Raw genomic sequence first — 13,298 nt, 5'->3', positions numbered from 1 at the left:
CTGGGACTGCACTATAAACAGGAACTCATCTGGTCTACATCCACATACAGGGCTTTAAAGTTCAGGCCTAGCTGAGAACAGAGTCCTGAGTGGAGAGTGGCTTTTTTTCCCATCTTACTTACATCCCAGGGACTTCCCCAGTTCCCTTTCATTGTTAGAACTGAATAAGAACATATGTGCTTATGGCGCAATGTCACCTTAAGTCTAGTATTTGTCGCAAAATGAGCTTTTGTTTGCTTCTCTTTATGTTAAGGTAAAATAAGATGTATTTGGTCACTTGGTGCCATTAAAGAAGATGATCCAGTATGTTTTGTTCTTTGATGCAGTGTATTTCCTCCACAGAGGCGCAGACTGTATTTGGTAGTGTCACAGTCTAAACCTACATTTGAAGGAATTTTCTCTGTTTATCTGCTTCTAAGGACCAATGTTGCACAGCATTACTCTTTAGATAATGTCTTCACTTCCAGTTTCCTCTGATACGTTTGGGTTCTTTCAAGAGTGTATGTTGTTGCCTATTGCTTTACCTGGTGTGAAGACACGTTAGCATGGTATAGCTACATATCTTGTCCATTCCATCTACTACTATTATGTGCTAAAATGGCTGTCCATTAAGTAAAACAATCTTTTATAAATTCAAGCTTACTATATTTCCTTTTCTATGAAGGCATTGCTCGAATGTTTGGATTCAAAGTGCAAATTGTTATTGACATATTTTGTCTTTCTTTCTTTTTTCCAAAGACCAGTGGCATTACCTGTTTGTATTATTATTGCCATTGCCACAGAAGTTATTTGACATTGTTGGGATGACGATTGTGATTGGACTGATCTAAACTGAAGAGGTAGTGTTGTACAGAGTTGGTGAGCGTATTTTCTTACTCTCCTTTTGCCACTTCAAACGGTTGTCCTGAGGTGCTCTCTTCTGACCCCCCCCCCCCCCCCCCCGCCCATCATTTCTCAGACAACATGCGTTAACTTGGAACTAAAATTCTGTTTCGAAACATCAAATGAACCTTGAAGTGCATCATATCAGTTTTTGCGCTATTCTTTGTTCGTGTTTATCAGTGCTGTTTTGTTCATTGTGTTTCTGTTCATGCCATCAATTACTTGACCATGACATGTATTAGGTTGCTCGACAGATAGAACCTCAGAAACGTGTAAATACTTGAAAGATTTTTCAGAGATAAGTCCATCTCATACAGAGTTATGTATCAAACTGAAAAAAAAGATGAATGTCTGCTGGATGGTGTTGCCATAGAACTGCAGTGTGCACCGTATGTGCTCATCAATCAAAATCATGTCCTTTTTCCCTCTGGAGTGATGACCACGAGATGACGTCAAAAACACAATACTCCAATGAAATGCAATCAAACTGAAGTCAGTATGAATGTAATGTCTGTTAGAAAAAAAAGGCTTCAGTCTAATATTATAAATATGTTAACAATGTATGTACATGCTTATTAACATGGCTTCAAAAGCTACCAAAAGACCCTGATAAAAGGCACCTTTGTTGCAGTGAATGCACAGCATGTGAAGCGTTTGATATGACGGTTCACTTTGGGGAGGTGGTAGTGTATCTAGCATTTACAGACAATGAGCTCCAAGCAGTGTTATGGTTCTGATATTTGTGCTGTATAGCAATTGAATGAAAAAGTGAATTGTCATCTTTTTATTTGTATTCTGTGTATTTGTTCAATGTGTTTTAATAAATCTTCTGGACAACAGTAACACTGTGTGATGTTTTGCCTTGTAGTTAGTCTGCAGATGAATGAAGAAGCGTGCATGTGAATATTTGAGCTGAGTTGAGGAGGACTTCAGATTTAATTAACGCGATTGACTTTCTTGACTTGACCTCACTCATTACCGGGTATTCATTGAGCAGCGTCCTCCAGAGCTGCGCGTCACAATCTGCATGAGCCTGCAGTCTGCAGTACTGTAAATGTGATTAGAGGCAGAAATAGAAAGTCAGTAAGGGACTAAAATAGCAGACAGAAGCCATTCACAGACTACTTCAAAGACAACATATATATTTTTTCAAATACTTAAACTATGAATGTATGTTTGTGAAACACTCACTCACTGGCATCGTCATTTGTTTCAAATATATACCACAACCTGTACTCCAGGTTTCATGTTCTGCTGGACCTGATGCAGAACATAAACATTGTCTTATGTGAGCTTGAGTGGGTTTTCACATGTCTATATTTTGATATATATCTCATGAATGTATTCATATAGTCATCGTTTTGTGTTTTATCTGGCTGTGAGACAAATTTCCCCTTGGGCACAATAAAGTTAAAGTTAAAAATAAAAGGTCATAGGTAGCTGCTGTGTTACTAAATAAGCAACCCAATGAGAAAGGCTCAGGGAACAGTCGTACAATGAAGCAATGGATACTTTGGACAATATATGGCTCAAAGCAGTAAACCAAACCCAAACTAAAAGGGTACTTAAATAGACAAACAGAGCATTTTTCAACCCCAGCATCTTTTAGGGAGTGGGGGATAATTCCTCAGCTTTTTATTGCTGCTTTTGCATCAGTAAAACTAGCAATTTAAGATAATACAGTCCTGTCATTATATTTCTTTTCAAGCTGGATACCAGACTGCTTATTTAATGTTTTTCAGGATAGGATAGGCTCATTTACATGAACAGTTTACATAATCACCAGAAAGATAAAGCACAAAGTCTGTGCTGTTTTTACATTCAGCATATTAATTCAATTCTTTGGTTTCATTGATTATACTCAGACTTTAATTCCATGTTCTCATAGTTATATATCAATAATCAATATTCTCATGAATTATTTCATGAACAATAGGATATCATATAATATAATAATATAAAACTTTATGTGGCATAATATATGTGAATGAATGAATGAATGAATGAACACTGGTACTCTTCTCTTTCTTGCCTCATAGGTCATATTGTGCTCTGTGGTATCTCCAGATACTTCCTGATTAAAAACAAGTTAAATTAAAAACAGCTAATGCTGCTAATGCTTTACTCACAACAAACATTTTTTAAAGCAACAGTCAGTGTTTATATTTTTGATATAAAATACTGTGAATTATTATTTTGCATGTGCAAAGTATTATTTTCTCCAAATCATGTATCTGCTCACCTCAAATCTCCTTTGTGTTGATGACCTGAAATCAGTTGCCACCTACTCTTTTTAAATCTCAGCCATTAATGAGGAATTCATACAGCTGACTCAAGTACAGTGTGAACAGACTAGTTCAGCCCCATACGGAAGTGCTCTGAGACAGTATTGCCCCTAATTCCTTTTGTCCAGCCCACTTGTTCCGAATAACTCCCCTGATTGGTACAAATACCGGCTCCTAGGCTTTTCATTGGCCGCATGCTCGACTTTGTCACTCTGCCATTGGCCAGTTGTGTCTGAGAGCCCTCACCCTGCTTTCTGCTGCTGTCTGGGCAGCAGCAGGGGTCTGGAGAGTGGGAGGAGGGAGAAAACCAAAGAAAGGACAGAATGAGACTAGAGGGGCTGAGGGGGTGAAAGGACCCATCTAAAAAAGAGAGGGACAGAGAGGGGAGACAGAGGGAGGAACGGAACCAGAGACGTGAGAGGCAGAGAGAAAGGGGAGGGAGCAAAGAGGGTTACCTCATCTAGAGCAGCTAGTGTGCACGGTGCAGGAGAGAAGTTGTGGGAAAGTAAACAGCAGAGGAGAATTCCAATCTGTTTTCAGCCACTTGCAGCCCTCGCAGGAGACTATAAAGATGAGTGTGTTGGACCCAGCAGCGTGGTAAAAACTGAGAGTTTATGGGAGGTTACCAGGATTAAAGGGTCACCAGGGAGTGCCTGAAGCTTCTCGGAGGACACACTACTGAGGACAAGGAGGTGAGAGGCGCATATATTTGTTGTCCCCCAAACACTTTCCCTCTTTCCTTCCCTCATTCTGTCTCTCTTCTTTCTCCCTCCTCACACTCAGCATGGTTAGCATGTTGCAAAGGCAGCAGCTTTGTCCAAAGGGGCCATTGATGGAGTGGAGTTGGGGGTGGGTGTGCTGGTTTTTCTGCCTCTCTGTCTCAGTCCGACAGCTGTAGGGGAAGCTGAGAGGACAAGGGAAGGTGGAGGAGGAGAGGATGGGAATGGCAGATACCCGTGTGGCCCTTTGGCAGAGTACACACCATCATGGACGATTAAACCTGAGCCTGAGAGAGCCAGCGAGGCTACAGAGCGTGAGGCCTTGTTATGATAGCAGCAGTTCCTGAGACAGACTCCAGGAAGGATGAGTGAGAGATTGGCGGCTCATCCCAGACCCACACCTCTGGCCGGCTGTTTTTCAGCAGCACTGCACAGCTCTTCCACAGCCTCGGGCTATAAAAAGAGATTCCCTGGCCGGGCCTGGCCTTAACCATTCCAGTTTGACGGTTGCTTCCCGGAGTACAATAGCCCCTCCCAGGATGGATTTCACGCTGCCTCTATACTCTGGGCAGAATAAAGAGGGGAGACAGGGAGGAGCGGGGTGAGGGGGGAGCTAAGGGACCTCTGACCAAGTAATTTGCATTTTGTGCTAGGGCACTGTTTCTGCCTCACTTGCCGGATGTCCAAGTGCCTTTTTTTTTTTTTTTTTTTTTAAAAGAAACTCCATGGACTCACTGTATTAGTTTTTTTCGCCTTAGTCACAGTCTAGCACTTCCAACAGACATTAACAATCCATGCATGCATGGCCTGAAGCTACCACAAAGACTTCACTATCAATGGGAAGTCTTTAGCCACACATTCACCCATGAAAAACTTGCACTCCCGCAATCACATGTACACATGCAAGGCCATGGTGCTAAAGTACACAGTCAGTCATTTGATAGTGGTGACAAACCTGCCAAATGTTTACTGGTGCACTGTATCACACACCACATTCCTCTGGGAATGTCAGATAATTAACTAGAAGGACGAATTCAGGGATGTTTGTAAGTTGAGGCTTATCTACAGTATTTTGGTTGTCACACTCGCACCTCGTCGCCGAAACATGACTTGTCTTATTTCCTGTAAACTCTCCTCACACGGACTCCAAGACCAAAGAAAAACCCACAATCATCACCTCACATCTCGAGCTTACATTAAATGGTGGGAAGATTTCATTTGGCCGATATTAAAAGCATCGTATGACACTTCCCGAAGAGTGACTGAACTCTTTCATTCAGGAGTACATTTTCATGTGTGATATCTGATTTGACTGGCTCATCAAAGGAGCAGCCGCCCCTCTTTTGCACTGACAGTGAAAGCAGGCCTCGCTACCTATAGCTAACATCAAACACACACAATGATGACAAAAGCAACAATTGACTGTGGGAATCCAATCGAGTTTGGTCACTGCACCTGCCAAATAATGGAATTGTCGGACATTTTAGACCTACGCAAGTGTAGATGTACTATTGCTGTTCTGTACTCTGTGGTCCCAGTTGTAGATCTTGTAGTGATGCTGTTGTCCAAGAGCAAGATCAGGCTGGATTTGGTAGAAGAGGTAACTAATGTCTTCTCAGCACTAAAAGGAAACTTCATCCTGGAGCTTTGACTTATAGATTACACAAGAAACATTAGCATAATCAAAAAGCATCATCTGTGTACTAAAATACATTAAATGGGAATTCTACTGATTTTACACATAAAGGTGACTTCATGCGTCTAATGAAGGGACAACTAAGCCTGTAAAAGCAGTTGTATTTAGTCTTCTGTGGCTCTGGAGAAGCTGAGTCAAGTCTGACAAAATAACCATGATGACATCTCAGCTTGGGCTTGGAACCTGGAAGTGTGGAGTTAGAAAGGCGTGGGCATGTACCAGACAGGGAGTGTCTGACTATTTGTTGCATTAGGGCAAGGGTTTTCAAGTCTGACACTGTGGGCCCTCCACCCTCAGACAAAATCGAGACCCCCCCTCACATCCTGTGTCATCTGCGTCATACTGCGGGCTACTTCCTGATTTTTCTTTTGGCTATATTTGTTTACATTTTGGCAAACTGGCAGCATTGAAAGTTATGCCGAATTAGCTATTAGCAGTTCTTGTTTGCAATGTACCCATGGATGTACTGACAACTATTACTATGTTCCTTTGATGCTGAAGAAAACTTAAAAACGTGATGAATCTCAGGCAAATTTGGAGGGAGAGAGACACTGACACAGAAAGGTAACTGTTGAGTAGTCGGCATTGATCCACAAACCAGTCAAGCCTCTGCAGATACAGCTGTCACTTTGTGTTACAGGATTTATTACTTATCTTTAGCTTGTCATAGGCTGAAAAATTGTGTGCCAAAATGATTCAAAGAAATGTCTTTGCACAGTTCAACCTACACATACATTTTTTTCTTGATAAACAAAGCGTTGTCCGGTCAACACATTCAGGACATTATTATCTCGGTTCAGTATTTGTACAGTACAGCACACACAGGAATCCAGTACGCTATTGTGCTGTGACCACAAATGGCAGATGGGAGGTGCAGGTTACTCTCACTGTGTCCTTGACTAATGTGACACCACAAGCACACCACTGCTGTTGTAGACTGACATTATTGGAGCTGCTCTCTGCAGCAGAGGGCATATGAAGGCCAGACTGGCTCCTCAATGAATAATATATCCCCGAATGTCTTAACAGTGGCAACATGACAGCAAACCTGGGGGAAAGAAGGAATAAACTACCTCAAATATGCATAGATAAACCTCTTATCATGTTGTGTTTACAGTGTGATATGATATTCCACATGGCCTTTGGCACACAATCTTCAGAAATTCATTTAAAGTGAAATTTGAAATATTCATTACGTTCATAATATATAATGCAATAGACTTGGCTTCCACTGTGTTCTAAAATCTTTGGTAGAGCAACGTTATGTTTAAGCGAATCCATGAAATCCACAAATGTCTGTGAACTGCCTCCCACTCAGATTGTTATGCCTTTTGACAGCTCAAGAAAGACATATTCCGTCTGTTCTCAAGGAGCTGTTTGCAGTTCCTAAATTGGCCGAGTCACACTCATATCTCTTGATAGGAGGTCTTCTGGGAAGCTGAAGAAGGAAGGAGCGCCAGAGGCAGAATCATCTCTGCCTGGCACTGTTTGTTGTTGTCAATGGTCCGCTGGTCTCTCATTGTCTGCTGAGTGTCTGTGTGCCATTTTCTGTTAAGGAAAAGCCTAAAGTAGCGCTGCTCTCAGTGACTTTCTGTTAGATTTGCCAATGCTGTTTATTCAGTCATCACCAGCTGCTGTCCTCTGCCATTGTCTATTGATATACCCGACTGCAACTGACCAATGGCTGTGAGGGTTGTCGGCAGTTGGTCAAACATAGGACTCTGTGGCAATCAGTGGCCAGAACTAAATATGCAACCCAGCAGATCTGCAAAATCCCGACTGAAAGCCTCAAATACAGTTAGTGGTTAGGAAACTCTTTTATCTTCTGCTTGTTTTTAAACCCTGTCATTTAATTTTTTTTTTTTTTAAAGCAGATTACATATCCTTACTTGCTTAGTAAGGTGAAGTACAGTACAATAGCGAGCTGAGATGTAATCAGGCAGCATAAATCAGATGCCAAGTACCCACAAGATCCAACTCAGTAATCAAAGATCGGGAAAAAGATATTTAAAAAACATAACAAAATAACTGTATACTGCAAACATGTGACCGGGTGTACCATGGATCACCCATGAAAGTGTACCTCACTTTCTTCTGTACTCATACACCATCCCTCCACTCATTACCACATTTGGTACACAGCGGGAGAGTTTTCATAGCTCTATGTAGGTCAGGGACAGGGTGTGTAGGAGTTGGTTTCATCTCTATTCTGTGATGTATCTCATTTTCCCCCCTAGAATAGCTTTCACACAGCACCACTCCCGGGGCTCTTTATTTTTCTAAGCTGGAGTCTGTTTGATGGCATGTCCAAATGCCTTCCCTCAAAGAAAGTTGTTAAGAATACCTGTCATTTTGATTCTCAGAAGGGTCTTTTAAGTTAAAAACTTTTGGGGTTCCAGTTTTGTATTAGTGTTACTTTCAATTCAACTTTCAATAGAATCGTACACTGATGGTTTCTGTAACGTTCACTCAAAGAGGATGCTGCTTTGTTCTGACAAAATCCTTCATTTTTTCCACCAGTTGTCTGAGCCACAGACCGCGCAGCCATGGCCCAAATGACCTGTGAGCTAATCAGTGCTGCACTGACGAATGGAGAAACAATGCTTTCTTAGGCTGAACAGAAGTTTTTCCCTCCACAAAAGAGTCATTGTTGATTTGACCAATGAGTAGGCCGACTGGAGAAACTGTGTTTGTGGTACAGAGGAGGCGACTGGGTCCAAAGGCTGCAGTGGCATATCATACTTGTACACAGGCAGAGAATTTATTTCTAAAGAAAGAGCGTTTGCTTTACACAACTTTTATTTTCACCTTAATTTAAAGACTTGTAATTTAAACACATGCGGTGGCAATTCAGTATTCAAAGCCATCTCTATTCCTGACAGCTTACAAACATTTCAAATTCAGCAGGCAGCAATAAACGATAATGAGAGCCGTAACTGACATCACGACAGCGCTTGTATCCAGGTTGAACAACAAGTGGTGACAATGAATTTTACAATCCACATGCAGCATGTTCCAGGACGGTTTTCCCGCACAGCTGCCCAGTGTTCAGCCGCCTCCGCTCCATGCTGTCATTTTTCCCCAAAGGAGCCCAACAAACTACCCCATCAAGCCCAAGAATGTTCCAGCATTGGAAGCAGTTTAGTGCTAATCAAAATGCAAAGCAGATGCTGGTTTCTAGAGTGGCACACTAACATGTACAGAAACAGAGTGAGTGTGCACGTCATAGAAAATCCCCACTTTGTGAAATAGTGAAACAATTACTGTGTGCGTCAATTTGATACCTTGAGGGTAAATGTGTCCATTTCCATTTTATTTTGACAAATTTAATTTCCATGATTACAGCTGACAATTTACACGCCCATGGGTCCAAAATCCCTGTAAAACATATTATGTGTTTGCAAATACTGCATGCTTGTATTGATAGTCTTTCATTAATTCCTAAAATGTCTCGTTTGCAGTCAAACCTGTTTTCATTGATAAGACGAGATGAAATTAGCCTCTTATTAATTGAGGTCTGTAATGTTGGGGCATATGTTTTCATCAGTGGGTGTGTGGATATCTTACTTAATCTGTCACTAAGCCTCGTCAGACTCTTTGATTTAACCAACAGTCTCTCTAATGACCATATGCCATGTTTACAGTGCTAGGATTAGACTTCTCTAAATGTGGAGTCGTTGTAAGTGTACATTACTTCACTTACATTTCATTTATATAGACAAACAGTTTGAGAAGGGTTGGTTTTCATGCACTGCATGACAACAGCAAGTACACTTTACTGCATGTACAACGTTTTGTTGTGAACTCAGTGTAGGGTTAAGAGTTCAGTTCAGTTCAGGTCAGTGTTATTTAGTACAACACTGAGTTTTATCTTAAAGGTATTTTACATGTGGCTGTTATTGTTAAGCAGCTTTGGTATGTTTATAAAGACCAGAGAACATTCAGATCCTTTCGTCTATTTAGCTTTTTTTTTTTTCTCTTATCCAAATAATCCCTACCATAATTCTTACCTTGACTACTCTGGAAATAGCACATTAAGGTTAAACAATAACCCCTGAGTTCATATTAAGAGAAGCTTAATATCAGGAGAAAAGACTTTGATTTGTAGTAGAATACGGGTTGCAGATCCCTGAACATTTTCTGAACTCCATTATTATTAGAATTATTATGAGAGGATTAAGTGTTGTCATTCTGTCATGCAAAGCCTGAAGGAACTTTATCTTCTTTAATACTCAAATCTTTTTTGATTTTGTGGTATCAATCATTTTATCACCATAGGTGTCACTTTCAAATCAAATGGTGGACATCTAATTTTGGAACAAACTATTTTCACACTTCAATTATGTCTCTTTTTCCAGGGATTATGTCGACTGTGAAGTCTCAGCAACCGCCAAAGGAGGATGAAGAGGAGGAGGACGAGGAGCAAGGGGAAGAGTTTTTGTTTGAGGACAGTGCGGACGAGGAGAAACTTCAGGAGGACAGTAAAAGGATCGGCTCTGACTCTGTTAGATTGGACCAGGTGTCCAAAAAGGAGGACAATTCAACATCTCAAGCAAGCACAGACAGCACACAGCTTCTCAGAACTTCGCCTCCTGCTGGACAGGAGGGTATTCCCACCAGGGATGTAGCTTCCTTTTCCACTCCAGGTAACACATTTTCAGGAATAATATATATCATACATTCAGCTTTTTTTGGGAGGGGGTTTCCTAATCCAAACCGAGGGTCTAAGGATAGAGGGTGCTGCATACTGCACAGATTGTACAGCCAATTCAGGCAAATTTACCTGACTTGACTCAGATCCTTTAATTAAGTATATATACCACTACCATATGGTCTAATTCAGAACTTCTCTTATGTACCTTATTAGCATCAAGATGCACTTTTAATGAGCAATTACTTTTTAATTACCAATTATTCATTACTTATTGCTGATTGAAAAAAAAAGAAAAAAATTCAAAAAGCAATTACTAATTCCTACAAAACAGCAAGTAATCAGTCACTTCTTATGTGTTGAAAATCATTTTCCCATTAAGCAGATATTAATGTTTTCACGCATATCTTCAATTCTCGATGCACTTATTAATGTTGAAACGAGCTGTAGGATGTTTCAGTTTATTTATCCTGGGCCAAGGGGAGAGGCCAAAGAAAATATTAATGGTTTTAGGGAGGGCCTTACTGTTTTAGGTAAAATAGGTTCATCCCTCCTCCACACCTTACTCAGTGTAGCTCTGTCGATGGTGCCTTTTAACGTCTCCAAAACTGCCACACCCGCCAGTGTCTTCTGTATTTGGGCTAACAGGTGTAGAAAACGAGGCTACAAGCTGCCAGCCAACGGTTTGGAGGTATTTAGGCTACTGATAATTGACGGCTAGCTTAGCCTCGGAGACAGACCCCCCCCCCATCGGTCACAGTTAACCCGCGGGGTTCACCCCCCCCCAGCAGGCTACGTGATTGTGGGGAATGACTTGCTAGCCAGTTAAGAAGACTCGACTTACCGGAAGGCCTCTTGGTCCTTGTTTTTATCGTAACGTTAACGTTTAGCTAGCCGTTTAGCTAGCCGCCCTCCGTGCACCAAGCTAAGCTAAGCTAAGCTAAGCTAGCGATTGTGTGCTGAACAGAAGTATGCAAAATAATATTAACATTTCCATCCGACTCCTGGTAAGACAGCAAACAAGCCACACAACATGTCAAAATATTAGTAACTGCTGAGCAATGAACTATGAATTATTTATTTATTATTTGTTATTTATTATTTATACAAGGTATTATAGTAGCTAAAGTAGCTAAATGAATCATATTACGTTACTGCTGCTGCCCAACATTGGTATCAAAAGTAACAGTATTATTATGTTTTTCTTTTATAATTATACAATTAATATATTGTTTGGTATTGGATTATCAGAGCTGATGCTTTGTCCTGTAGTAGGATATTCGGAGTAGTGGAGTTATTTGTATGTACTTTATAAGCTTTATTTTTGTATTAGAAAGAATCATATTAGCAATGAATCATATATTTTGCAAGCTGATGATTGATTCAAATTTTAATTTTAACATAAGTATGTAGCTAATAACTAGCTGGCAAATAAATGTAACTGGAGTAAAGAGTATAAAAGATATAAATGTATATAAGTATAAACTAGCATAAAATGGAAAAACTGAATTAAGTGCAAATACAAAGTGGGAAAATTGTCTTTGGCACATCTGGCAAATTGGGGAAAACCGGATACCGGGAATTTAATCAAAGTACAGTACATGAGTACAGTACCTGGCTTAAATTAAAGTAACATAAACCATTTTGTGATTGTAGAGACTCAGGATAGTGGTTAAAGTAGCTGTAATGTAACCAAAACTCCTGCGCTCCATCCTCTCAACATGTGCGCTGTCATCAAACTGCTGCTGGGCATAACACCGACCGAACCACCTACTACCTACCACCTTCCTACTTAGCCACTGTACAAGTCTTTGATAAACTGGCTCTAAATTGTACAGTGTACAGTACATTGTTTCTTCTTTAGTTAATGCAGTCTGATCAGTTGTGTGAGTAACTTCAGCCAGTTGTATGTGGTTTTAATCTCTACTTAACAAGGGTTTAATTATTGCCTCAAGCAGACAGACATAGGAGAGCAGAGTTAACTTTCCCCTTAATTGGATGAAGTTATGTAGATATAAGTATGATATATTTACTACCTGGCTAACGTTGCCAAACAGGCCCTGGTAATTACACACCCAGATAAAGAGGGAGATTTAGGTCTTGGAGAAGTTCTGTTGGACAAAGTGAAGCGATTAATTCTTAATTAAAAAGCTTTTTTACCAAGTCTTTGTGTGGTAATCCGTTAAGTGGGCTGTGGAGATGCGTAGGGGAATTCTGGGCGTTGATAATAGTGTGCAGTGGAGGTCTGTTATGTAATGGAGGGTTGGGAGAAGCAGAGATTCAGAGTTTACATGGAGGGATCCAAAGGAAATTGATCATGGCAACACCTTCCTTGTACATGCGCCTTTGCTGTAAAAATGCATTACAACCATGATAAATCAGTTTTAAGCTGTAACTACACCATCTGCTTAATTATCTCAGACTCCGTGTAAGCAAGTGTCATTTCGTTTTTGAAAAGTTCTTCTGTATACAAGAAGTAAGAGAGAATAAGTAATTTCAACACAAAGTCACAGTCTCTCTAACTGTCAGATATGTGCTTCCTTTGCTTTGGAATAGTTTGTCTCATGGTTGCTGTTTTCCTCATTTTGACAGATGTTCCAGTTAATGCGTCACCCAGCTGGTAAGTTGCCTCTGATTCCTATCACAGTGTGAGGAAAATTGCTGAAGGGCGGTGGAGAAAGTAAACTCAACATCATACCACATCAGTGTTATGTCATTATGTCGGAGATAATGTCATGCTTACACTTCATCCAAACACACCTCAGTGGGTGTGAGATGCTGTGATGTTGCATGTATTTGTTCAACATTTAGATGCCAGATGGCATGTCACACTCACAGTGACAGGGGATAATGTCAAGTATAAAGTGATGTTGCTGATACAATTCTAGAGGGAAATCACAGGATTGCCTCATTCATAATATGATGAGACCTGTTTATATTTTATTATACAGTGTTAAGATGAATTTAATTTAAAAAGTCAGTTCACCCAATCACAAAAAAACATATTTTTACATGTTACCATAGTGATATGTAGCCATGCAAACAGTGTTGGTTTTCTCTGCTTA

At 40.4% G+C, this 13,298-nt stretch overlaps 1 protein-coding gene across 1 annotated transcript in view; it reads left to right on the top strand.

The window, feature by feature from the left end:
- The first annotated feature begins 9,945 nt into the window (after nucleotides 1–9,945).
- arhgef10la (Rho guanine nucleotide exchange factor (GEF) 10-like a) overlaps nucleotides 9,946–13,298 on the top strand; it is an 85,215-nt gene continuing 81,862 nt past the window's right edge. The window contains exons 1-2 of the mRNA XM_070902476.1: nucleotides 9,946–10,228; nucleotides 12,826–12,853. Coding sequence (XP_070758577.1) covers nucleotides 9,946–10,228; nucleotides 12,826–12,853 — 311 coding nt within the window. The remainder of the gene's footprint in view (nucleotides 10,229–12,825; nucleotides 12,854–13,298) is intronic.

The sequence above is a fragment of the Enoplosus armatus genome, chromosome 3, assembly GCF_043641665.1.
Source record: "Enoplosus armatus isolate fEnoArm2 chromosome 3, fEnoArm2.hap1, whole genome shotgun sequence".
In the NCBI taxonomy this organism is placed as follows: domain Eukaryota; kingdom Metazoa; phylum Chordata; class Actinopteri; order Centrarchiformes; family Enoplosidae; genus Enoplosus; species Enoplosus armatus.
The sequence above is the reverse complement of the archived record's forward strand: the minus strand, read 5'-3'. Positions and strand labels throughout refer to the sequence as shown.